Source organism: Nyctibius grandis, chromosome 5 (assembly GCF_013368605.1).
Source record: "Nyctibius grandis isolate bNycGra1 chromosome 5, bNycGra1.pri, whole genome shotgun sequence".
In the NCBI taxonomy this organism is placed as follows: Eukaryota; Metazoa; Chordata; class Aves; order Nyctibiiformes; family Nyctibiidae; genus Nyctibius; species Nyctibius grandis.
In genome coordinates, this window is record NC_090662.1 from 45,586,365 (window position 1) to 45,613,582 (window position 27,218).

At 39.3% G+C, this 27,218-nt stretch overlaps 2 protein-coding genes across 5 annotated transcripts in view; one reads left to right on the forward strand and one right to left on the reverse strand.

Moving 5' to 3' along the window:
* ZDHHC17 (zinc finger DHHC-type palmitoyltransferase 17) overlaps positions 1–16,672 on the forward strand; it is an 82,472-nt gene extending 65,800 nt beyond the window's left edge. For 2 of the 4 annotated variants that reach the window (XM_068400583.1, XM_068400586.1), the window contains 7 exons: positions 152–276; positions 3,638–3,700; positions 4,906–4,999; positions 8,871–8,954; positions 9,347–9,504; positions 11,659–11,753; positions 13,614–16,672. In XM_068400583.1, coding sequence (XP_068256684.1) covers positions 152–276; positions 3,638–3,700; positions 4,906–4,999; positions 8,871–8,954; positions 9,347–9,504; positions 11,659–11,753; positions 13,614–13,752 — 758 coding nt within the window. In that variant the 3' untranslated portion in view covers positions 13,753–16,672. The remainder of the gene's footprint in view (positions 1–151; positions 277–3,637; positions 3,701–4,905; positions 5,000–8,870; positions 8,955–9,346; positions 9,505–11,658; positions 11,754–13,613) is intronic. The other 2 variants (XR_011048181.1, XM_068400585.1) reach the window with 2 other exon arrangements.
* A 4,183-nt stretch (positions 16,673–20,855) lies between these two features.
* CSRP2 (cysteine and glycine rich protein 2) lies at positions 20,856–25,972 on the reverse strand. The gene is made up of 5 exons (XM_068400587.1): positions 25,758–25,972; positions 23,649–23,817; positions 22,514–22,646; positions 21,756–21,849; positions 20,856–21,137 (listed from the first exon to the last, which is right to left on the reverse strand). The coding sequence occupies exons 1-5, from the start codon at positions 25,867–25,869 to the stop codon at positions 21,061–21,063; spliced, it is 585 nt and encodes a 194-aa protein (XP_068256688.1). The 5' UTR covers positions 25,870–25,972; the 3' UTR covers positions 20,856–21,060.
* Positions 25,973–27,218: the final 1,246 nt, after the last annotated feature.

The following is a 27,218-nucleotide window of genomic DNA, read 5'->3' on the forward strand; positions in this document are numbered from 1 at the left end:
TCACAGCAGCGCTGAATTTTATTAATTTGGAAGACAGTGACTCAAAGGCATTCGTAAAAATTAAATTTGTTAAAATTTTATTTCGGATTTATCAGTGGGTATTTTCAAGAGGAATTTTATTTTACACTTTAGATTCCTTGACTTCAAATACATCTCAATTTTTTCTATATACATCTTCCATTCCTCGCTAATAGTGTTGCACTTTTCTACAATTTTGGAAAATCATGGAAATCTGATCCGGGAATCATCAAAGCCACGGAAGAACAAAAGAAAAAGGTAAAGCCATTAGATATGTCAAACTTGATCTTCAGCCTGCCACCAGTTGGTCAGAGTAGTTTGCTGTTCAGTAAATGAAATTTCAATAAATTGTTGTATAACAAAAGATCTAAAATGTTGAAAGTTCTTGTCTCCCAAGTTTCTTTTTTTACATTCGGAATATATGTTCAAGTCCTACTGGTCCAAAGGTGCATTTAGGTCATTCTGAGTAATAAAAAAAAGTTGCAACTTAAATTTTCAAGATAAAAAGTTTAAAAAACAGTTGGGTAAAAATGAAAATGTGAAGTTTCAGAGTTTTGCCTTACTGAAACAAATAACCCATTATGGGAAAAGCATTAGTTAGTTTGGTTCTCTAAAAAGTTTCCAGACTTTTAAGCACCTCTAATTTTCCTTACCTTTGGGTCTAAAAGTATTAGACTGACAAATTTTTTGAGGCTAAAACCCCTGTCAATCTGGGCTGGGTTTTTGTTTTGGTGTAAATATTAGAGAAAATATGGATGATCTAATGATATCTTTCTAAGGCTTTATAACACTACTATTAGCGTTTCTAATTTTTTTAATTAAAGTGCATTGTTCTCAGCAGCCATACTAAGCATCGGATATGCTACAATTATACGAGCAGCAGAATCATCTTGTTTCGTTTTGATTAAGTTTCCTAGAAGCTCACATCCCACCAAAAGTGAGTTTTGAGCTTCTACTTCACAGTCATTTGTGAAAACACCTGTGTGGATTGACATCAGACCACCTGGAATTATGGCCTTATGTAGGGATGAAATTATAATAGCCTTTAAAAAGATGCTTGCGATAGCTTAAATTATTTCTGCTTTCTCCAATAGGTTATTACTGAGCTATGTTAGTCAATGTGCAGATTTACTGTGCAAATTTCCTTTCTGTAATTGCCAAAGTAAATTCCAGACTAAATTCTCGCCCTTCAACTGGACTAAATTAAATAGAAGAGTCAGCAACTGCACTTTGGTTTGGATTTAGCAAATTGCACAAATATGCAATTCATTTGATCTACTTGCTTAAGTAGTTAAGTGTGGTTCCAAAAGCCTTGCTGAACTGGATACAAATTGTAAAATGCAGCTTCTTCAGTCAGATGCATCAGGCTATGAATGCTTTGGATTTCTTACACTGCAGCTAACCAAATTGTGAAATGATCTATTAATCAGGGGCATAAACCACTGCAGGGCATGTGTCTTACCTCTGTGCAGTGTAGTGCTTTCTCATGTTTTCATAGTTTGTCTCCAAATGTTTTATGTTGTTAGCATTTAGCTTTGGAATAAGCAACGAAAAAAATTCCTTTAATTCCAGATGACCAAGTTAAGTGTGTTTAGAAATGTGTAGTAAGCAACAATTTCAGATGTTTATTTTTCTGATATGTCATGTCCTTTCTTCTATGTTACAAAATAATGCAAGTCACTCCTAAAATAAGTAAATAAATAATAAATAAAAAATTCCAAGTTTTCACAGACAAATATGAATAGTTCAAAAACCCAGAAAATAGACCTAAGGTTTACAAAGCACAAAAATGTTTCTCTAACTTGAGTACTCCTGGTTCTCTCTATGCTGTAAGCTCTAAGAAGAGTTGTATTTAAAAGTGGTTTATCTGCTCTTGTTCGGTTCTGTTCTCCTGAGCCTTGAGATCTTGCTGTGGACAATACTGAACTCCACCACTGAGCATCACACCATGTACATTCCTTTGTGCATCCTTTCGTTAGTCTGTAGTGTAGCGTATACTCCCACTGAAGTCAGAGGAACTATTTATGAAATTTTGCAAAACATATCCTATGAAATTGTCCAAGGTATCAAAAGCCACACTAGCAGCATTGAAATTACAGTAGTTATGTCTTGTTGGGTTTTTTGCTTTCTGTTCATCTGGTTTATTTACAAAAGTTACTCTTGTGAGGGAGGCCCTTTAATTTCAAGTCCTGTAGTGGGAAATGTTAGAGCAGTGAGGGATGGCAGAAGAGAGTGAGAAAGGGATGTAGAGCACTGAAGTTGGCAAGCTGCAAGAGGGACATGGAAGGGCTTGTGAATGGCAGTGATTGCTTGGAGAGGGGATCTGAAGGGTTGCAGTGGTAGACACAAGAATACTGAGCCAACAGCAAATGGAAATACAATGAGTGAGGAGAAAAAATAGTCCAACTTTCAGAGCTTAGATAAGAAGTGTTAGAAAAACTGTAAAGATTGTTCCTCATTTACCTGAGATCATCAGGGAAGCATTAAGACACTGATTTACCCCTGGTCCCAGACTGTTGACTGTAGCTCTTACTGGTTAGATTGAGGAAAAATTTCCATAAATTTTTCCTGACCAGTTACTAGGTGTAGTATTTTGAAGGGAAATTTCTGTGGCTTTTGTCAAGATATCCACCTTAGTGGCCATCATCTAATTAAGGAAGTTATGTTTATATTGCTATGATGAGAAAATAGTTGTAAGGACTAGTCTATTGCTTCTGCAGTTAGAAGCCACGTTGATGCATAAGATACACGTGGTTTGAAAGGCAGCAGTAGATTAATCTATTTGCCATTTGGCTATTTATGCTGAGCGAATTCCTCCTGGTTCAAGGAAGGCTATTCTGGCAAAAGATGTTTTCAGGATATTTTCCATGTGTTGCATATGTCATTTAAGTCTCACATGGCACGATTTCAGTTGGTGAATTTTAAAACTTGTTGGAAACCATTTAATGGAATAATAGGTTCCTTCTATTCCAACAATGAAGTGGATACTGAAGGAGTGTACAAAATAAAAAAAGCTATCATTTAGTGTGAAGGTATAGGCATGCTTTAACTGATACTTACTTCTGTGTATCACTTGACCATAAGTATAGCATTATCTGTAGGAGGAGGTTTGGTTTGCATTATTTCTTTTCTTTTTTGAAGCTTCAACATCTGAGGAAAGAAGTGAATATAGATTTAAAGGTTTTGATGGGAAACCTCTGGAAAGAGAGTCTGGTTTTTAGACTGGCTGATCCTGCAAGTTAGTTTTATTTGTGCTCCTGTTTGGAAATTCAGCTGCATTAATTTTAACAGGTTTAACAACAGGTTAGTCAGACTGGTGCTAATCACTGTGTGGATGTATCAAAATTAAGCTTGCCTTTTCTCTAATTAAACCTAGATAGACTAGGAATAAGTATAAGCTAGAATTAATTTAAAAGTAAATGTGTATATTGGTTTAACAAAAACGTTTTAAAATCAGTTTCAGCTGAATTTAAGTTGTTCCTGTGTCTAGAAAGTACCTGAAATGAATAGAGTTCACAACCCTGGATCTGAGAAGCAGCTATATTACAATAGTTGCCAGCATTTGTTTATATGCTAAATTCTAATTTCTTTTTTTTTCTTTTTTCTTTTTTTTCTGCAGACAATAGTAGAACTTGCAGAGACAGGAAGTCTGGACCTCAGTATATTCTGCAGTACCTGCTTGGTAGTGTATTTTTTAATCAGTTGCAGCACTGATTTCTTTTTTTTTTTCCATGCTAGGCCAAAACTAGATGTTCCTATACTGAACACATTTTTGGCCTTAATAATGTAATTTCAAGGGAAGGTTTTATTTGTAATCTTTAATTTAAGCGACGTTTTCCAATAAGAGGAAAAAATTTATCACTATGGAAATAACTTGCTTGTGTCGAAATCCAAGTATCCAATATATCTACCAAGATGGTTGGTTATACACCTAACAAGTTGTGAAAATCACAGGTGACATTCCACCACCTCTGTAACTCACAGTAAAATTATGTAGTGCTTCTAGTAAAATATTTTTTTCAAAAATCAAGTGTATTTCTCGATTTGGCAGTAATAGGGGAAAAAAAAAAAATCTTAATTTTTGTAAAGCTTGCCAAATTGTGAGCAAATACTTTTCTTGGACTAGTTAATACTTAGTTTCACCACAGAAAATTTAAGAGGAAATATTGCTTAAGGGGAAAAAAAAGTAACCATAGTAAATGTAATGTGTTTCTTTTCTATAAAGTTAAGTAGTAAATATAAAATTATCAAGGTTATCAGTGTTACACTATAATGGTCTGACCTATGTAGAACGTAAAGGATGTTAATATTCCCAAAATTGAATCTGGAAAATTATGTACAGATGCAGTACCTTAAAAATTATGTGTGTATATACATACATATCTCAAAATACTTAATACTTTTATTGCCATTTTATATTTATTTCAAAACAAAAATTATTGGGAGTAGTTTAGCATTCTAAGTTCCACCGAGTTCCATTTATTGAGTCATATTCCTGTCTTTAGAAAATAAGCTGGAACACTTTACATTAGAGCTCACTTATGAATGATACTGACAGAATAGTGGAACTCAAACTTGTTCTGTGCTTTCATTGTTAAAAAGCTGAAATGCTACTGGCTGCTATACAAAGCTCGATAGCTGCAGGGGACAGGAGAACTTTGTATGAAAAGAAAAAATATCCTAGAATCAAAATACATAGATGTTTGCATTAAATAGTATACAGATTAAGCTTAATAGCTAAGATTGCTTTAAAAATTAGCATCAAGTTTGAAGTTCTCTAGGAGGTTAACAATAGAAAAATCAAATTGCATTTAAATTGAGGCATTTCTCTATATAAACATGTCAGAGCTTTTTGCTATTCTAAACAGATTTTAATAACCATTACAGATACGGAAGCCAGTGAGGTCCAAACACTGTGGTGTATGCAATCGATGTATAGCCAAGTTTGATCACCACTGCCCGTGGGTGGGTAACTGTGTAGGTGAGTAATTGTTAAAATATGATATTGTCATAATAGATAAGAAGGGAAAAGCTACTGAAAGCTTTGTCTGTTCCTGTTTCATTGCAAAAGTGACTTGGCTTCTGCCAAAATCTGAGAAAAACTGTTGAGGACTTTTGGTAGAAAGAAAAGCATTTTCATACTGAGCTTAATTTTTTTCTGCATTTGATTCTGCATTATTCTCATTTGTGTTGTCTGTTATCCTCAAAATTGATTTATGTCTAATTCTATTTCCATATATTTTTATTAACATAAACTCTAGTAATTAAAAGATGAAAAGCGTAAGTGCATTTTTACTATCCACAGAAAAGGTATGTACTGATTCCACAACCGACTATTATCCATTATGTAAGATAAAAATTTTCATCTTTACTGATAATTTTCTAATTTAATGGGGAAGTATACGTATTCAGAAATGTAATGATCATAGCAGTTATATACAGAATGGCTTCCTATTGATGTATTCTCTTTTTGACCCCCCAGGCAGTCATTTATTGTCCCCAGTGATGATGAAAGGAACAGATATAGAACAGGAATAAAGTCTCTATATGCAACTGTTCCCCATTTTATTTTTTGAGAAACTTATTTGAAAGCCATGATTATGCAGGGAGCACTGAAAACGTCACAGCTAGGAAAGGAGTGCAGCTTGCTTCAGGTTGTTTTTTTTTTTTTTAGGACACAATCAGAGGTAAGTTTAATTATGGGGAGGAATTAGGACCTGGATTCATTGACATCTGACACCAAATAAATGCTTCATTGTAGTCCTTCCAAATATATCTAATAATGGTTAGTCACAGTAGTTTGGTTTTATGATCAAGAGTAGAATAGTCAATGCTGGCATTTTAATTGTAATAGGCATTGAAGTCTCATTGAGGTGGGCTTATATCACCCCCTTCTACATTATATTTCATACTGATGTTTCTACCTGAGTTACTTTTGATTTGTATTTTAGAAGTTTTACAACGAAGAACTAAGAAATTTTAATTAAAAAAAGGCATGAGGCCATAGGCTTAGGTTTTGGAGAGTGTTTAGTGACAGCTTGTTTTGCAGTGATGCTGAGGAGTACTTGTCAATGGGACAGAAAGATCTAGTATTTTAATAAGTAACTGAAAAGGCATAAAAAATAACTGGGGGAGGAAAATCCTTAGTTTGTGTGTGTTAAGAGAGTATGTGAGTAATGGGATTAAGTTAGGTGAAGGAAATGTTTTTTAAAAAACAATAGTGATGGAAAAGCAGAATCCTCCTACTAGTGGTCTTGAACAGATTGGGATAACTGGAGGTAAAAGTAAACATTAGGATACTTGAAAACAAAGAATACTTGAAAGTATGCTGGGAAAAAGCATTAGAAATCACAGATGGGAACAGCCCTGAACTGGAGGGAGTGATGGTCTAAATGACCTTATATGGCTTTTCAGTTTCTCTCAGATTGGTACATGGGGACTCTGAGCATAGGATTACAAAACAGAATCCATTCTTAAAACAGTACTCATGGTATGTTTACCAAAAAGGGAAGCATGAATCACGCCTTTCTGGAAAGGTGGAATTTGGAAATGTTTTATGTAGTCTTACTTTGAATGTGTTAGAAGGTTAAGAATTTTACTAAAGACTGAGAAATACTGTAAGAGTGTGTACAGACACTGTAAAATAAATCCTTTGGGCATAAAACTTGCCACATAAAGAGGCTGAAGGAGAATATTTTTACCACTCTGAAGAAGTTGACAAAAAAGTGCAGACTATTTGAAAAATAAATAAATTGGCAATTGGGGCAAATTATTTTCATCATACCCACAAAATTTTAGTTAAAATTACAGTGAGCAAGTCTCTAAAGGTAATTATACGTATCTTTTTAACGGAGTGTCAAAATGGCATTCTGTTTTTTACAGTTGGTTGTTTGAAAATGAAAACAACAGATTTTATTAAACGTGCAACTACATTTCAAACACAAACTGCAGACTTGCAACAGAAATTTAGTTTTCAAGTAATAGCATGAATGGAGCTAGAACCAAATCCTAAATCGTTCTGTCACATGGGTTATGCTGACATTGTATAGAATTATTTTTCTGATAGCAGTGACTCAGAAGGTAGGTCTTGTGTATATGAGAAATTATTTTATGGTTTAGAATAATGATCACTTTTCCCCCCCAATAAAAATTCTTCTCTAAGGGCCTAAATTAGGAAAAATTAAGAAATTAACAAACCATCTAAATCATGCAATGTAACTCCATCAGTAAAAAATCAGTTATCTTTATTATGTGTTATTACTTATGTATAATATAGGCATAACCATATAAAAGAAATTAGCAACAATTCTTACATCATAGTTTTAACTGGGGGAGGATAACTGACTCTGTTCCTACCAGCCCAGGGTGAAGCTGTAGAGAGTAGTGCTGTGTTTTGCCCAATCTTATTTCAGGTGGAGAAGAAAGGCAGTTTCTCCACTTTCTTTTTCCAAAGTGTTTTTTTTTTTAACTGTGACCAAGATTGTACCTGTCTCATTTATAGTTTTAAATGCTACACGTATGATTTTACCAAATACAGATGGTGTTCCTGTTAAGCAGAATTTGGTTCAGTATCACTGAAGATGCTGCTGAAAGGAGCATCTCATCAGGTGCCTCTCAGATGAACCTCTAGGTCACTGTTTAACTTCAGTTTTTTTAAAAAATGTCTTTTATGAAACTTAACAGTTCTAAAATTTAGTATGCAAATGAAATTGATACCTTAGGGACATTCCCAACACTATTTCTCACATGCTCTTATGTGATTGAAGGCAATGTTAAAACATATTTTATGTCTGAAGGAACTTGTTTGATTTTCAAGGAAGTGTCTTGTGTTTAGTCTAGCTTGTGGTGTTTGTGTATTTTTCCTCATCTCTTATTTATATAGTCTTTCAGTTCGCTTCCTAAAAGCACTTGATTATTTTCTGCCTCCAGAGGATGCTCTTGTTTTAGCAGGCAAAACATTTGGCATAATGAAGAAGTAAATGCTGTGCTGGTAGATGATGACAGCCAAATCTTTTGTAGCCCATTATCATCTCTGTGGGTTTAGTTTACAGCCTAGAGCTCTTGGAAGGTTGCAACAGTGGACATATTTTACAAACAGAAGGAAGGCTGAGTACTTCAGAATTATGATGTACTTGCATAAAAGGCATCTTTATAACTCTATTAATGTTAAAAATAGACCAGTCTTTTAATAACTGAATTTTCTTGCATTTAAATTCTGTCTTAAGCAGAATAGTTTTTATCACATTCATTATTTTAGCCAGGTTGTTAGGCCTCGTCTGTTTAGTTAAATGTATTTGTTTTACAGGTTCTATTAGATACTTTATTTTTAGCTAGCTTCATCAAGCAGGTTTAAACCTAAGTTGTGAGTTAGCTTATTGTAAAGGGAGGTTGTATATTTATTCATATTTCTGTTTCTTTTGAGAGAGTGAACTCTGCGGTCTGACAATTTTTTAATGGAATTTAAAAAATACTTATTCATGTGTAATTCCTGGCTGTTCAGGGCTCTGCAGCAGCTGTCACCAACATTGTTCTAAATATTGTCTATCAATAATTTTATTAACTCATGAAAGAGGTTACAAAGGAAATGCATTTGTGTGAATGGCAGCTGTAATGTGACAGAAATTGAAGAAAATAAAACATTGCTTTGTTGTCTCAGAAGTAAAAAAAAAAATCATAAGTAAACCAGCTAATTTAACTGTCTTGAAGTTATATTGGCTTAATATTGGAGAGTAATGTTTCTGTATAAAATAATAAGCTGTACTTCTAAGCAAGCAATTAAACTTTCTGATGTAGGGTTGTCTTTCTTCTGAAAGTGTAGTAATATGATCCCTGTTGTTCTTGTGCAACTTTAGGAGCAGGGAACCATCGCTATTTTATGGGATACCTGTTCTTCCTGCTGTTCATGATCTGCTGGATGATTTATGGATGTATCTCTTGTGAGTAAATGTGGTTTTTTGGGTTTTTTTTAATTGCTTATAAATACCTCGTTTATCTCCTGGTATGGATTTTTACAGATTTCTGCCTTATCAGAGTTTTGGATATTTTTATGCTGGAATTGAACTGCATATTAATAATTGACTATATTGGATATTTTAAGTTAGAAGATGATGTTTTCTTGTCCTAGATTTTTTTTCTTCATCACAGCCAAGTATGTGCATATGTCATGTATTCAAGGAGTTGGAAAAGGAAGAGAAAGCAAGTAAAACTATTTTGGCACATTGTGATTTCCTTATTTAATTTAATACATTCTAATGTGGGCATTATGCTGATGTACAATAAACATAACTTAAATCTTCCGTATGGTTTTTGACACACTTTTTTTCTCTAGACTGGGGTTTCCACTGTGAGACAAGTTATGCAAAGGATGGATTTTGGACGTATATTACACAGATTGCTACCTGTTCTCCGTGGATGTTTTGGATGTTTCTAAACAGTGTTTTTCACTTCATGTGGGTGGCTGTGTTACTCATGTGTCAGATGTATCAGGTATGGAAGAGCACTTCATTGGTAATGCTGAGTCTTGGGAGTAACATAAGAATATCAAATAGTTCTGTCATTTAAATTTTAATGTTCATTATGCAAGACCAAGTGTTCAGTCTCTCAGCCACACTGGAGGAGGCAGGCATCTGTTGTCTCTGGATATTAGGCATCATTCACTTCTCATTCACTTGTGCTTTTTTTTTGCAAGATGTTAAAATTCCTGCCTCCCACTTTCCGTTCTCAGAATGACAAAAAGACAAAACAGACCAAAGAAAGGCAATAAAGACTAACAGAGGATAAGATCTGTGGGTTGAACTTGGAATAATGCAGTATGTCATTAGCAGAAAGAGGGTGGTAACTTCAAAGGGGATGCAATAATTTCTTACACTGCTTCAGTGTGATTTGTGATCACATTACTGTACTGTAATCTGACCAAACCCAAGTTTTTCTTTATCCTTTTTAGGGAAAGACAACTCATACTGAAAGCCTTTCAGTATGACTTGAAAATCTTTCAGTATGACTTGTCATTAACGAACCGTGAGACTTACCATTTTAATCTTTCCAGAGATCCTGGAAATAAAAATCATCTTCTAAGGCACAGGTAAAACTTTTCAGGAAATTCAAGTTTTGTCCTCCTTTCTCTACAATATTCATCATTTACAACATATATCAATTTCAAAATCTTGTATGTGTGAGTGAGAGCCATTCAGTCTTTTAGAGGTCTTTCCTGTCCAAGACAAATAAGCAGAGGAACTATGTGTATTTCAAGGTGGCTTTCAAAGCAGTCTAACCCACCAGACTTGTGTAGCAGAATAAGCATGTGACTTTCTGGAGAGCCTTCTGTCATAGTTATATCATGATCCATTAAGTTGCCCATTGAGGATTCCTGTTAATATGATCTCTGTACAAATGAATTTTTGAATTATGCCACTTGGAAAAATACATTTCATAGTATTTTGTATCATTAGTGTAATTAAGCAAAATAATTCTAGCCTTTGACTTCTTCACTAATCCTGGAAAAATGAAAACCAAACACACAGTCATATTACTAAATTTCTTAAGAGTTTTACTCATAGAAGACTTAGGATTGTTCTTGACAAATCTCTTTGGTGTTTGCCATAATGATGGAATTGATAAAGATATTCTCTAATTTACTTATTTTGGTTTGCAACTGCACAGCCGCTACTCTTGCTGCCTTTTTTTTTTCTCCCCTCTCTCTCCACCATAAAGTTTGGACTTGTCCTTGTTATTGAACTGGCCAGGGTTATTGTAAAAACACTACCTACTATCTTAGGAAAATAATTTAAAACCTTTACTTCCTACTTCAAAAGTTGGCTATTGAGAGCCCATTTATGTATGTAGACATAAAACTTCACTGGGTTTCACAGAGGCGAAGAAAATGCTTGAGATCAAGTACATCTAAATGAGACAAGCCAGCCCAACCTTAACTTTCTCAATGTGCATGTTTTGTAACATGCAGCAGATTCACTAGGAACTACAAGATTTTATCTTCCTGTTGTAGAAGGCTCCTAAGGGTGTTCTCACATTTTTGTTTCCAGTTACATTGCATTACAGTAAACTCCAGTTTTATGTAAGATACCCTTTTGGGCTGACATCATTGGAAAGCCATTACAGAAATGACAGCCCTAGTCCAAATGATTCTGTAAAAAGGAAAAAACACAAGCAACAACAACAAAAACCTCACTTTTTTTTCTGTCTTATGGAAAGAAAAGTTATGTTACTGCAACAAATTTATGATGGGGAAAAATATATTACTGGAGCTATAACCAGAATGTCAAGAGGCAAAGAAAGTGGTTCAAATGCTGTGTAAAGTAACTCCTGAATCTATTTTTTACAGTACACTTCAGCTGACAATATCGTAAAGGCATCTTTTTATTATGAACTAAGAAGTCACAGTTTATTCAGTGATCATGATTTGTTTCTGATCACTTTCAAAATTAAACCTTTTGCACAACCTGGTACAGCTGCTGTATGGTGTTTTATGTTGGGACCTCATAATTTCCCCAGACAAAAATTCCTTCTTCAAAAGAAGGAATATAAACCAGTAAATTTGGTCCTCCTTTTTCAGTCTAGCTCATGCAGGGCTTGTTTGCATGTTTTTACATGAGCTAAATTGCTCACTCTTTTTCCTGTCTTCAGATATCTTGCTTAGGTATCACTACAAATGAAAGAATGAATGCAAGAAGATACAAGCACTTTAAAGTTACAACCACATCTATTGAAAGCCCATTCAAGTAAGTTTTAAAGTGTAAACATATTTCTTATTTGTGTAGCCTTGCATACATTTGAATTGTGCAGCTTGTTGAAACAGAACATAGCTAAATACTTTTAAAGCATTTTCACTACTTGGAATGCTGAATCTGTCAACTTTTTTTACAGTAACACATTCTATCCAGTTAAAGGAAGTAATAAACGTTTTGTAGTGACTCTAGGCAGGGATGCATAAACACAGAAAATAATGCTTTCCAGCAGTGGCCATATTTTGCTGTAGAGTTTATAGGGAAATAAATATCCCCTTTATAAATCAGATACCCAAACCAGAGGTAGTTGCTTATTGCATGGTGTCGGTGTTGACCTGGATCTTCATTTCCACACCAGGCGCTTTCTCCTGATTGATATTTAATGTGCTGTTGAATTTGCTCTGTGCGCTAGCTCCGCTTGCTCTCTTTACTGTGAGGAAAGAGGCAGCACTTCCTTCCTGCTCAGGAGGAAGAGCATGAGCAAAGCTGTTTGTGGGGAAGGGAGCAGGATGTCCCAGGAACTGAAGTGGGTGTTGCATGGGTGAGACATGGGCTTTGGGATATCGGTATGTAAAGGGAAGGTTGGGATTCTGGTTTCTGTAGTGATGAGGGTGCAAGCTGAGAGAGAGGCTTGGGGATGATACAGGACTGAGATGGGAATATGGTGCCATGGAGCAGTTTACAGAGCCAAAGCAGGAAATAAATGAAGGCATGAGGCTGGAGTATTGGTGGGTTGAGGGCACATTACAAAAGGAGCAGCAAAAGGACAGAAGCAGGTCTCATCCTGCTTCATAAGCTGTGTCTCCTGTGGGAGCTGCTGCTCTTTCAGGAGCAGAGGTTCTTGTTGCAGTTTGATGTTGTGCTACAAGAGAAGTTTTCGTGATCTTGTTTTAATATCCTTCCATACAAAACTTCTAGTGGAAAGTAGACAAGCATCTCTGCATGGTTGCAGTTTTCCTACGGAGTAGAGTTGTAACAAAAACAATTATTTTGCCTGAAGTGCATAGGGCGGTGCATAGAATAGGAAAAAAATACTGGTTTTGTCCCCAAATTAATGTCACATTCACAAACCATTTCCACTGAAATAGCTGCTATTATAAAAATGACTCCTGAAAATAGCAACAGATGTCTAAAATAACTGACTTGGCATCACCTGTCAGATGAAGCATTGACATCAAGTAGTTGTCATCTCCTTGTTGCTTAGGCCTGTTCTTGCATATATCATAACACGAGCTTCTCTTCCAGAAAACTGTGATCTATTCAGCCCATGTGTAATTAAGTTAAAAAAACCCAACATGTTGGAATTTTGGTGTAGGTATCTTAAATATTTGACAATTAATTGATTCAGCAGCAGAAAGCACTTGAATAGTTCATTTAATTCAGAAAATGCTTTCTTAATTTTGTATTGCCTAGGAACTTTATTGATCTTAGACCTGCAGCTGGTGAACCAGTATGTACGACAGAAATATATATTAATAAAAATGGAAATTACTCTAGGAAGACATTCACTTCATACTGTTTTGTCTTGCATCCATCTGTACCATCCAACTTTCCTCTTAGAAAGGGATCCGTGCTACGCTACATGATGGTGCACTGCAAATAATGTTACATTTGGTAGATAGTGGAAGAAAGTAAGTATCTTGGGTGTGTCCAAGGATCAAACATTCACGGGTCTGGAGACTACTTATTTCAGAACGCACTCGTCAGCAAGCACTAAGATAATTCTTAACTGAATTGGTTTTCTACAGTTAGGAATTTAAAGGGTGAAGAATCGAATTCGTAGGTAGACAAAAAATGTACTTTGTTAGATGAGCTATGATATTGCTTACTAACGTGTTTTTGTTTTGGTTTTAGCCATGGATGTATAAGGAACATTATAGACTTCTTTGAATTCAGATGCTGTGGTCTTTTTCGGCCTGTTATTGTGGACTGGACAAGGCAGTACACAATAGAATATGACCAAACTTCAGGATCAGGCTACCAGCTAGTGTAGCACCACCTTCATCCTGTGAGCATATCTTATCTGAGTGGTGCCTGAAAAATTTTCTCTCTCTCTCGAATCCGCATCCCTTGAAGAGTAGCATGCTATGTGTAGGGCTGATGATGAATCTTAAGGTACCTTCTCTTCATCAGAATTTTATTAACAAAAGTAAAAATGGACAGAATAAACTGCCAAACCTGATAAGGAAGAGGAGGAAGATCAAAAAGGGATTTTAACAGTTCTTAACATGAGAATTATTCACGACAGCATATTCACAGTATTTGTTGTTGGGTTTTTTATTTAAGGTCTTTCACAATGGAGCATGAGATTATGGAAGTATTGACATAAGTAGTTACGTTGTGCTGAGCAGAAAAATTTATTTCCCAATATGAATAATTCCACTGAAACAAGAACCTAGAATATAGAACTAAATTTCATGATGCAGAGTTCACTGATCGCTATGTTGTAGTTCCTGTAATGTGATTTTTAATACAGATTTTCTGTAATATTACGTGCATTGAAAAATGTGCTTTTCAATACTGTTACAAACATCATGTGGTGGGAATCCCCTGTAACGTGTTAAGTTATAGCAGTAGGGCACATCAGATAATGTTGAGAAAAAATACGTTGCCCACATTTTTTGGTGATTGTTTTTGCCACCAGCTAGTGGTACAACTAAATACTTGTAATAACCCTGTTCAGAGATTATATAGCCTGAAATAAACAATTGCGCAAATAAGGAAAGCTCTTCTGTCAAAGTTACAGCCCTGCTTAAATGCATGATACACCTGTAAAACTAGATTACAGAGCATATAATGTTCAGGAAAAAAGTAGAAAAATATCATCATTTTTGAAACAATTGTATAAGCAACTTACAAAGTAGCAATGTTTCAATATTAGGTTTGGTCCTTGTACAGTACAGTGTAGCGTAATTGGAGACGTGTTGGAAGAGAAGTTGCATGGGGGAAACCACAGATGTGAAAGCAAAAATCTCAATTATAAAAAGACAAGATAGTTTTAAATTGAATCCAACTGCAGAAGAAGAACCCAAAGTTGTCTGACATGCTTATTTTGTTCGGATGTAAAATAATGGAAACCAAACTTAAAAAAAAAATCATCCCCATAAATAGCACACGCACACAGAAAATGTAACGCAATGTTCTGAAGAAGATGGTGTATTGGCACCTGGAAATCACCCTTAATTTCTTTTTTTAAGTTCTCATGCTACAGATATGTTTGGAAGGTAAGGAATGATCTGAAATAGCATTCCAAAGGGGCTTTTCTTGAATGTGATGCACTGATTTTTGTTATGGTGTTTTCATATACTCATAGTGAATTGTTCACTGCTTCCTTAACTATTGTTTACAGAGAGACTGAGAATCAGGTTAGTTCTCTTCGAAGTGCTGTAGCAACCCAGTGGTTCGAGAAACCTGTGAGGGGAGTTTGGGGAGGGACCTGAAAGCAGGCGTCTGAGACCAGTGTAAAGAATGTGTATCTGTATATAAATAATTTATCAAGCAGTTTTCTCTCTGTGAGTGTGTGTTTAGTGTATTTAAAGCTGCTCATTTTCATTTTATTCAACCAAAAAAAGTGTAGGAAGATGCCTAATGAGCTTTTAGTGATGTTCAATATTGCTGTTAATAGGCATTATGCCCTGCAAATTCACTGCATGTTTGATGCTTGGCAAAATTAGCATTTTCTGTAATATGCAGATTACAGGTAATAAAGCAATCTAGTGGTATTCCCGGCCCTTGCCTTAGTAAGAGGAGCAGTGAAACTGTAAATAGTTGATGTTCAGTATTTGCAAGTAAACATTTTTTTCTGTAGTTGTTCATTGATCTCAAGACACACACTTCGTTTGCAAGTACCAGATATCAGGATTTACAGAAGTGCAGCATTACAGTACTTGAATGTTTAATACTGGAAAAATCAATGTCGTCTTGGACAGTTTTAATGGGAGAGGTTTGGGCGTAGGGGTGGCAAGAAGCTTTTGCAATTTTTGTCGGACAAAATTTGTAATCCTAACGAAGACACGTTCTATTTCAGTGAAAACAGTTGATATCAGTTATTCATATTTTTTTCTGATCAGAAAAAAGCATGAAGACTTTACAATGTTTATTTTAATCACCAGTAATGTTCTGCATATTTGTTCATATTTCTTTTTTCACATTTCTGTTGGGGGTCAGTTGACTTGAAGAACTTCAATCCACTTTATTAAATATCGCCTAGCACCAGAAGAGCAGTTCAGTACGTGATAGAAGTTTTGGTTTTAGTTGCCCAGGAGCATTAATTGCCATGAATTGTGTCATGCAGTCCATGTCAAAAGTGTTTGCAAAAGAAGAGGTGATCTTTGGTAGTACGTAGTGAGTTCTGCACTATTTACTTGTTAATAGCTCTCTGGTGACAGTTTTGTTGAGACCTGCAGAATTTGAGCAATAGTAGGTAGTTGTGAAAATTAACTTGCATATATGGATTTGGGATGTATGAAGTTTCCAGTGCAAAATGTAACTTGTCTTGAGTCACACTGATCGTTTGATGTGAAATCATAAAATCAAGCAGGGGGGAGCCAACTATGCAGCATTTTTCTGTCAAGTTCACTTGTTGAACCAAAACTGCGTTGCTTCTGAAAGTTAACAAAGCTGATCCAGACCAACAGCAGATCAGACCAACTTAATCTGACATAGGTAGAATAAATGGGAATTTTGTCTTGGCCCTAAACATGTGCTGTTTCTTTGCAGGTTTCTGTATTCTTTGATGTCCACCAGACTTTTTTTTTCAATTAATGTGTAAAACAGCATCACTACATTTTAAGCTATGGATTTTTTTGTATATTCTTTATTTATAACTGTGCCAAGTATTATTTTAATACTGTCGAAATCTTGATGTATTACATTGTGAACAAAAAATTCTGTAAAATGTTTAATAACTTAGCTCTCCTTACATAAATTAAATCTGTTAAATTTTGTAAGTTATTAATCAAATAAATATTGACTCTTAGATGCAGTGTTTGTCTTGACTGGGGATGTGATTTCACACAGTGTTGTTTCTGTCCAATTTCAGAAGCTGTACCACGAGAAAATAGATGTTGTCTTGCATCTTATTTTAGTAAAGTCTTCCCAGAAAGATTTACAGGTGTCCTAAAGATAGCGTGCACCCAGTTCTGTGCTGATGTGAAATCCTGTGAAGTACTACACTGGGTTTTGGTAAAGTACACCTTTGTGCTGCCAATTATAATTACCATTCATTAATTAGATACTCCTTTCTTTTGAGCACATCATGCTGGCAAGGTAACATTTCTTAAGGGAGAATTCCTTCTAGGGAATGTTTCGGCTGTTCAAATGTACATACTTAATGACATTTGAGGTATTCCAAGGGTAAACAAGAGATCCACATAGGGCTACTAGGTATGACCGACATGTGTGCTTCTAGGTGGCACTTGCAGGAGACAGAATACCTTGCCTCTTCTGGTCCATGCTAAGGGTTAGATTTTGAGTAGAAACAAGGTAACCATCCAAGCTGGAATTAAATGAGGATATTTATAGCCATCAATATGTGTTAAAGTATAAGGCTAGGACTTCAGAGCTCACCTAAGGGGGAGAAAAAAGGTCTCTCTGTTTTCTGCTGGGTGTGGCTTCAATATTGACATTGATTGAGAATTGTTGCTGCTGTTCTCTCCTTCCCCAAGCAATGGTTCTGGTGAGTCTGGGCCCAAGCTCGCCTCTACTGACCACCCTTTGCCTTGTCTGGTAAAGATCAAGGAAAGTACTTTCTTTTGTAAAAGAGACATTCCATGCAGAAGATCTCCATCAGAGATTTGCTGGGCTCCATCAGAACAGTTGCTGCTCTTGGGAGGTATGGGTGGGCTCCTGATGATTTGAAAGGTGGTTACTGGGTTTGTTTTATTTGGGAAGAAGCCTGCCCTCTGCACTCTCATTATGGCTTGATTACAGTTCGCTCCCTCGCACTGCCCATGAGCTGCCTTTAAGTAAAATCAGATGTTTTGCTATGAAAGCAATGTTTGCTTGCAAACAGTTGCATTTGGATTTTATCCACCTTAGGCTACTGAATGAAGATCAGTAAAAATTGTACTTACTAATTCCAGGTTGAATTTATTTACGGTATCTTATAAACTTTGTGCTGTATCTTATAAACTTAGTGCCATATTCACATTGCCTCCAATCCTACATATTACTTAAGATCTCCAGATCATGAAGTCAAAGTACTTTTGAGAACCAATCTCTCCTAAAATTAGGGCTCCAAACTGAGACTAACTCAAAGCATTACTCCAGCCTGGGCTGAGCGTTTATTCATCAGTGCTTTGCTGCAGCTGAAAAGTTGACAGTGACCAAGTGAAAGCACTTCAGTGTAGGGTACTCATTTCTCTTGACAGGTATATTGTCTTTATGGCTACAACTTTTCTTTTTTTTCCTTCATGTCTTTGTGTTTCTGCCATTAAGTAAGTTGGGTTGTAGAGCAGTATGGAGCTGTGAGTTACCACTATGACTCCCTCCAGGAAATGAAAGGAAAGCCCTTGATTTTTATCTGTTTCAATCACTTCCGATCACTTCTACAGTTCATTTTTCTAAGAATCGAAAGCTCTAATAGGTAAATGAACAATGTGTTAGATGCCCGTTTTTGTCAGCATAGATCGCACCTACCAACTCTGCTAATGTGACACGTCTAGATCCGCTACAGTAGCTACATCAACTAACGGGGAGCGGTTTCATCTGCTCAGTAGCATGTCAAGAGCATTATTTTGGTTTCTGTCTATCAAACAGTGCCACTCAGCATGTTATAATGCTGTTCCTGAGATGAGAAAGCACTTCCATCAGGTAACAAGGCTATGGAAAGGGGATATTGTCACTGCTTTCCTGGCCTCGGATGCTGGGGCCTGGATACCGCTTCTAAGTTTGAGCTGTCCTTGCTCAGGTTGGAAGAGTTGGAGAGGATCAACCCTTCCTGCACAAGTGTCAAGATGGCAAAGGAGAAAAGTACTTTATTTTTTTTTTTTTAGAAAAGTATTAGGATCATCAGTATGAGTAGCAGGACCAAAGGTTTCTGCCCAGGTTTCTGGGCTGCGCTGTTGCTTGCTGCCTTACTCCCACCTCAAATACTTGCTGCTTCTACCTTACTCTTGTCTTTTTCAGTTGTAATCCTTCCCTCTCTGTGAACTGTACAAGCTCTTGGCTCACATTTTGAGCCGGCTCTCTGTTCTTCCTCATATCCACATTGTTGCTTTGTAACCCGGACAAAATGCTCTTTGTGTATTATTTTGACTAGGACGTATTTTTCTAATAAGTTTTTGGCTTGCACTGCTTCACTACCTCAGACCGTAGTTGTAGATGGTGCTTGAAACTCTGTGCTGACGCACTTGCTTACTATTTTGTTGTAGCATTCCCAGTCTTGAATGTGTCTCCATGAATTCACTCCATGAAGGATTTTTTTTCCCCCAGAGGTATCAGCCTGCTTCCCAAATCAGAATTTCAAGTATCATCTTTTCTTTAACTAACTTCTGTTGGGCACGATGAGAGTCAAAACTGAACTTCCTTCCTCCACCCCAGAACACCACGTGGGTTTGTAGCCACTGGGACGGAGCTCGTGCCTGCCCACAGCCATGGTCGGCCTCTAGTGAAGCCCTTGCTGTGCAATAGCATGCCCTTCACTGGAAAGGATGGACAGACACTCCTACAACCATCTGGTACCTGCTGGAGCTCAGGCGTACCCTGAGGTACAGTTCGTGCTTTTAGGAGGTGTCAATGCCCAGATCTCATGTGTCTGAAGGCAAGAACAAGCCATAAGCTTGGCAAGAGGAGCTTGGCAGAGGAGCCTAAGCACACCAGTGAAGGTCTGCTTCAGGTGCTCAAAAAAACCTAGAACTGATTTAAAAAAAAAAAAACAAATAATAAAAATTGCAAAGCTGCTCATACTAAATGCTGCTTACTTGCATAAAAATAGGGCAGCTTGCTGCAAACTGGGTGATTTTTGCATCACAGTTTTAGGCTTAAAAGTACCTCATTCTCACACAAGGCCTTTGTGGTGGGCTGGTCCTGCGTCTTCTGTTGAGGAGATGACTCCCATGTGCTTTACAAGAAGTGCAATTTCAGGTGCTATCAATCAGCTCAGGCCTCGCAGGCTCCTGGTGGGAGCCAAGCTCTTCTGTGAGCTTTCCATTCATGATCTATCTAAGGCAAAAGTAATTGTCTCCTCATCATAGACCTTTAGGAACTGCTGCTAATAAAAAGAGCTACGTTAGCAGAGTCAAGGCCCCCAACTATTATGGCTTTCACCCAACTGGTGTGTTTGCATGGAGTAGATCTACACTGCATTTGATGAGTTTAATTGCTCTTACTCCTTGCCCATCAACTTGAGTTCAAGTCATGTTTTCTACTACAGCATTTAAAGGCACAATTTTATTCTGCTCTGTTTTTGCTTGGCAGCTACCTTTGTCAGATGCTGTCCTCAAGAGGCTGAAACCCTCCACCATCTTTGGGAACTAAGGGTCCTAGCACTACCACAAAAACATCAAAAGCTGTTCTTAATCCTGAGTTTGATGTGATAGTCCAGAGCTTGGTCAACTGCTGAGTAGGGATGATATTAATCTGCAGCTGGCTTGATGGAGTACTCCTTCTGCACAGGAAGGCCTCTGTGTAATAACAAACACCTCAATACCAAAGCAGGTGCAATCCCACAAAATGTTATGGTGAAAAAGGTTTGTTTTCCATTCACTAGAGACTCTATGGCAGAGACAGCCAGTCATTTAGGCACACACTTATAATCTATGATTTTCAGAGCTGTGTCACTGCACAGAGCGGTAGATTAAGATTTACTACTTCTGTGCAGCAAAATGCTAGTTGCCTTGCACGTGCATATAGTGGTGTGATACTGGAGGACAGTCACTCACCTCTGAAGGCCATGACCAGTGCCATGTATGTCCACCTTTCAGTCATGTAGGTCTTTCAGTGAAGGTCTGCACCAAGTCTACCATCATATCTCCACCCCTGCACACCTGAAGTACCCAAACAACACTCCCCTTACTTATCTTTTTATTGCTGACAAAGCATGTAACACTTGGGTTTAGGATATATAAACAAGCAAAGCTTTATTGAATCGATAGTATTGAAAGTGTTACAGTGTGATACACAAAGCAAGGAAAAAAGCAGTGCTTTTTTTAAAAAAAAAAAATTTCATCTGCTGAATGTATGGCCCAAGCACTACAGTAAATAGTATTTGTTTCACAGTAGTTAGTAACATTTAAGGAACCCTCTTCTTTCTTGTAGCAGGATCTCAGCAGAGCCGTAAGGGGTTTTGAGCCATGCCCCCTCACTGGGCATGAACGAGGGCGCCCGCTCCCTGCCCGTACCCAAATCCCTTGGGGCCAAAGTTCTTCGCGTAACAACCTGCAAGAAAGATGAACACATAGTAGCTGAGGCTTCTGGCTTGTCAATGAAGAACAGCACTGTCTCGGCTAAGCTCCTCAGCCGCTCCCCGTTAGTCACCAGAACATCTCAATCAGAAGCAACGCTTAAAAACATTTTGTTAAGCTGTGTAACTGCTGTGACTGAACTCAACAGCCGTGGCTGTTCGGTCAGTGTAGCTCCCAGCCTGCTCTGTGAAAGCAATTCATGCATCGGTTCTGCAGCTAGATATCTGTTAAGACATGCACTGTCATCAAACCACTGTGTGGATCAAGTTTATATCCATGATACCACGGAAGAAGGCATGGCAGGATGCTGGCCTGCTTGTTTTCTTACCCTGATCTGCTCTCTGACCTAGGAAGAGCACACAGGCTTCTGCTACAGTACTCAGTATGTAATGTTTTGCTTGATGCAGATGTAAGCTACATCAGCAGCTTCAGTAATATCTATTTCATTTCTCAGCTCTATTCCTATGGCTTATAGAGCACTTCCATCTTGACAGAAGCCTGGAAGTTTTTTATACCAGGAATAAATTCAGCATCTGTCCTTGTAACACATTAGCTTGAACCATAAACAAATGATCTTTGTCTCTCTCCTCACCTTTACAATAGATTTCTCCCTCTTTTTCAGTTAGGGTTGTAGATTCTAGGCTTTTTCCACACTTGGCGCATCGGAAGCAGTTTTTGTGCCACGGCTAGGGAAAAAAAAAAAAAACAGCAAGATAGTTTAAATACACAGAATGCCTGAGTTGTGAAAAATGCATTTACTGAAGAAGCCTGCATCAGTATTGTTTATAGATGACTGGTGCAATAAAAACCAGTTCAAGTGCACCAGTAGCAGACAAGACCGTCTGCATTTCTGTGAGTGGCCCAAAGCCCTGGATTCCACATAGCATCCTGCTCAGGGCAGCATTTTGAAAGGTTTGGGCTTGCTCTAATCAGTTCAGAGCAGATCTTGCCTCTCCGTAGTGAGTCGGACAGCTGGCAGGCTGACACAGTTTTACATGGTATTTTTGGAGAACATCCCCTTTTCTACCAAAACATTCAGCCTGCGTTACAAGCTGCACACCACAACACTGTTCCCTCTGCTAGGGGCAGAGCACTCCTGTAGTCTGCTTCAAGCCTCTGGCCCGAGACGGTATTGAAGCTTCACCTCCGAAATCCAAGGTGAGCACTCATCACCCTGCATTTCAAGTGCTTTTTGTTTAACAAAATTGATTTGACTATTTCCAATGCTAAGAAATGTATTTTTAAGGTAACTCTGCCCTGCAGTTGGTTCCCTACTGGAACCCACACAACATACCCGTCTCACTTTAAAGGCCACGTAGCAGGTACAAAACGGCACACGCGGTTCCTTACCTTCCCAGCTCCTATTACTTTCTCTGCTGCATAAACAGAATCGCCACACCTAGAGCATTTCTCTGCCCCGCTGAACTTCTGAGCAAACTTTGAAGTGTTTGGACTTGTTGTGGGTCGGTGGGGAGAGGGCATGCTGAAAGAAACAGGACATGTGTTATCTTTACTCTTTTACTGAATGATCTCTTGCTCCTCTTAACAACACTAAGAGAGCAGCATCCAACACACAGTACAGAACACAGTACTTTTGCAAAACTGGAGAAGTAAGTTACCAGCCAGGCTGATTACACTCAGTAGGGAAAAAAAAAAAAAACAAAACAACAAGAAGAGAAAGGCTGTGCTTCAAAGGATAGAAGAAGCTACTGTAAAAGCTAGTTTTCTGAGGAGCTTTCACCTTTTCACTTCTCTAGAAGTGCCGAGTTCTGTATCAGGACATGGATTTATGAGATAGTAAACTACAAATAATCCTGTTCAATTCCTGTCCACTGATCATAATCTGGAACCTGAACTGATCACTGAACCTGGCTGGAGGGCATACATCATAAAAACGTCAAGCAATAATTTGGGAACTTGCATGAAGCAAGTTGTGAGGCATATCTCAGCTTCTTTCCACAAGCTTTGCTTTACAGCAAGAACTTAATCAGACTAGGAATGTTTACTATTTAATAAGCCTTTTGGTTTTGGCTATAATTAAGCACAAATGGTTCTTCATTTGCCGGTTAAAGATTCATTCTTCTTGTAGCCCCAGATTCTCAGCTCTCTGAATCCATCCCTGATGGAACCTGTTGAACATTTGCATTTGCAGCTTATTTAGGAGAGCGACTCAAGACCCACAGTCACCTCTGCGGGCTTGTGCAGAGCCATCAGCAGCTCCGTAATCCAGTCCCCTATGGCTCGTGCATAGGGTTAGTGCATCTTCACCAGCACTAACTTCTGCCCGCATGGTGCCTAGTCAAGTAGTCACCAGTGGAAGCTTTGGGCCCTGCAGAGTAAATGCCCTGCACTTGGTTATACTGGGGTATTTTGCAGCATTTCTGTTCCAGACACCATGAACTAAACAAAATCCAGCCTGAGGGACTCCTCTGAAGACAGTGCTGGAGGACAAGGGTCGCACACCCCCCCAACTCAGCCCACTCACCTCTCAGGCTTGATGCCTAGTCTCTCCCCCCTGTCCATGTTCAGCGTGCCTGCCCCTTGGCCATACCCATAACCTTTCGGGCCATACTTTTTTCCATAGCAAGATTTGCAGTACACTTCAGCGTCATGAATCGCTACAGTTGTGCTGTCCAAGTTTTTCCGGCAGACCACTGTAGGGAAAAAAAGTTAAATTGCCTTAAGGGACCACTTCCATCAGCACATTTAGTAAGCCAAAAATCAAGTGAGAAGTGATGTTATGGGTTTCCTTGTCCACAATTCTTCCTATTATGCCGTTGGACCACCAGAGATTAGAGGGGGCAGGTCATCGTTTCAATTAGTGAATTATGCTTAACCCTACAAAGGGCTCTATTCCCTCCCACTTCTTCATGACTGTGACATTTAAAGCCTGGAAACTTGCTGTGGTTTGATGAATGAGGCTGCTCAGAAACCCAGACAGTGCAGTCAGCAGTTTCCCTTGACAGATGCCATACAGCATGAAGCAAAAGCCTATGAGTGCAGAAGAGCCCCTGCCCCTGCCCTTTTGGCCAGGGTGGGGCTGGTTAAAAAAACCTGCCAGGTTTTTTCTCTGTCTCAGTACTGTTTCGGGGCAGAGCTGGGACTGTTTCGCAGCTGTCACCGGAGGGGCCGTGCTGTTCTGGCATTCCTACATTGTCCTGCAGCACAATGCAAGCACTCTGCTCAAGGTTACAGTAGAAGGCAGAACTACTTCCTTCTTAAACCTTCTTTTGTATCCCACCCGGCACGATCTTTCCGTCTGCAACAGCATTATGCCCGTAATAAAGAATTTGGGGAGGAAAAAAAAAGCCTTATGAATTTTTTGTTTAAAAATAATGTTAAGGTCTTCAAAATACAGGGTGACCTTTGCTTATGGCATTCATTAGCTCCGAGGTTCTTTTTATAGGACATAAATATCCAATAACTAAAGCAACTAATGCATGTTTGTTAAGTCTGCAGACTTTAACCCCAACAGAACTATGCACTAAGGAAAAGCAAATACTCAGACACACTAGAGCCATTGTTTGACTGTAAGTTCCAGGTTTCTTTTAATAGAAACTCCCATAAAAGGCTGAAAATGAGGCAGCCGAGACATCTAATCTTTTCTTGTGACTGATGTAGAGCTAAGGGAAAGGAGCGTAGGTGCGCCGAGCCTCACATGCCAGCACGACGTGCTGACGTTAAACTAGTTTGCTGTTAGTCTGCAGCATGAGAGGGCCAGTGGTAACTGCAGCTCAGATGGAGAGGGCTAAAGCCCAGCTCTGCCCGTAGGTATTAAACACCAGCGAGCAGGACAAACCAATACCTCAGGTTTGTAATATGGTAAAATTCTCCGATTTAGACAGACAGGCTGTTTGTTTGCAAAGTAGGAGCCTCCGATTCACAGCGACCCTTTGTTCCCTTCATCTAAGCAGAGGTCTTTTTAGCAGAGAAAGCGATTTTCAATGCCTCGCTGGGCTTGCTGGTTGGACTGGAAAATAATGCTTTGGACTCCTTTCATCTGAAATAAACCACAGGCTCCCGTGCCAAGAAAGTTTAGGCTTTTGGCTGTGCTAAAGCATCGGCAACTCGGCTGTGCTCAGGCACGCTGGTGTCCCGGTCTGCGTGGGACTTCAGGGCAGGACTTTGCTGCCAGCCCTAGGACCACTGGGAGAAGTCCAGCTGAGCTCAGATCAGTGCAAACGGGGCTCTGCCACCGGGCTTTCTCCTCTGCATAAGCAACACTTAAGCCAGGTTTCCATCCTACAGACCCCTTAGACTCCTGAGGAGAAGGCTAGGAGGGGGGCAAACAGGAGAAAAGCCTGACGTGCCCTGCTTTCGGAGGTCCATCCCATCCATCCCACGCTGGACAGGTAGGACATCTCTTCAGGAGACAAGCTCTCCCTTTGGCACCACCAGGCCCAGGAAGCACACAGGGACTCAGGAGTCAAGCCCAACATGTGGTGGACAAAGCCATCTCTGGCCGCTGCCATCCCCTGTGCATCATGGGTGCCAGCTGAGCCCAAGACATCTCCTGTGGACCAGTACCTTGCTGTTGTGACCCCCCAGCTATACCAGGAGAGGTTTTGCCGGGGAGTGGGAGGGGAATACTTACTGCAGAGGAAGCAGCACCGGTGGAAGCTCCTCCCATCGCACTGCACCTCCTCAGCGTGGTAGACGGTGCGGCCACAGGCGCCGCATTTGTTGCCACCTCCCCAGTTCGGCATGGTGACTCTGCACGCCCAGCCAGGCCGGAGGGGAGAAGGGGAGAGGTTTGTTAACCATGGAGCCCTCCACCGCCCCGGCTCGAGGACAGTTGGGGTTACAGGCTCCTTTAAACCAGGTCTGTGAAGTTCGTATGTCAGAGCACAATCCTGTGATTTCGCCAGCTCTTTAAAAACATGACCTTCCACGACGTCAGAAGTTTTTGGGATCACATCAACTTCTTGGCCGTTCAGATCCAACACCAGACTTGACTTAAAGGCTTAGACGGGCTCTCTACGGCTATTTGTAAAAGCAGATGGACTGGCAAGGGGAACAGAGGCTGCTGCTGAACAGCAAGAAAAACAGAGAGACAGTCTTCACGAGACGTGTCCTCCCGACCCTGCCCAGGGTTTTGACAGTTACATAAATTGGATATGCACAAATTACAGTTTCACGCACAAAGGCTTTACTGTATCTTGAGCAAACGCACCCCCAGATGGATATAATTTCGGTTTCTACGCTTCATTAACGCTGGGCCTCTCGTCTGGTGGAAGCAAACCAATTGTGCCAACAACAGGGTTTTGTTCTACTGCAGGGCCTATCATTTGGGACACAGTACAAGCCAAAGTTCACCCCACCAGAGAACCGCTTATTAGGGCTGTGGGGACATTCTGAACTCCTTTGAGATCATGCCTGCACATCAAAGAAGTTTAATAGGGATTATTTCCCAGAGGCTCCAATGCTACTACAAGAACTGCGCCTTTACCAGACAGGTATATGAACCAAACCAAACTGCTCAAGGGGCCGCAGCTGCTTTAAAATAAAAGTAAAACTCCCTCTCATGCATTACTTGCAATGGACACTCAGAAGGCCAGCGGGGAGGGACAGGCACCATCAGCCACCATGTCAAACTACAGCCTTGGGAACAGCCTCCTACATTAAGCCAGAAGCAGCAACTGTCCCATCTCAAGCTGAGCTGCCCCCTCCCAAGCTCCCCTGCTCTCATGCCATCACCACCACCAGCTCCCACCCAGCTCGACAGGGAGCTCCTCCTGCTCCTCCCATTAACCATCCTGGGTTAAAGCACCAAAGCAGAGCACTGCCTGCCACTTTTGGCTTTTCTGGGGCTTTCCTCCTTCTGCCTCCACCAAGAGCTAACGTAGGGGTGTGTGTTGAAGGCTCATCTCCCAGTCATCGCTGAACTGCCCTTGACTCGCAACCGTTTGTTAATGCTGTTTTGCTCCCCTGCAGCTCACCACCAGAGGACCATCTCTCATAAGCACAGAGGCCAACAGCAGCCAGAGAGAGGGTTATCCATTCAGTGAGTCCAACCCAGAGGAGCTGCTCAGGCCTCGTCACCCCCTCTGCTCCT

What these genes read in the sequence shown, in the direction of transcription:
- CSRP2 (XM_068400587.1), bottom strand. Translation starts at nt 25,869, where the DNA reads ATGCCGAACTGGGGAGGTGGCAACAAATGCGGCGCCTGTGGCCGCACC. An exon ending in AAGTAATAGGAGCTGGGAAG is followed by an intron (nt 21,850 to 22,513) that starts GTAAGGAACCGC and finishes TTTTTTCCCTAG; the next exon opens with CCGTGGCACAAAAACTGCTT. An exon ending in GGGAGAAATCTATTGTAAAG is followed by an intron (nt 21,138 to 21,755) that starts GTGAGGAGAGAG and finishes TCTTTCTTGCAG; the next exon opens with GTTGTTACGCGAAGAACTTT.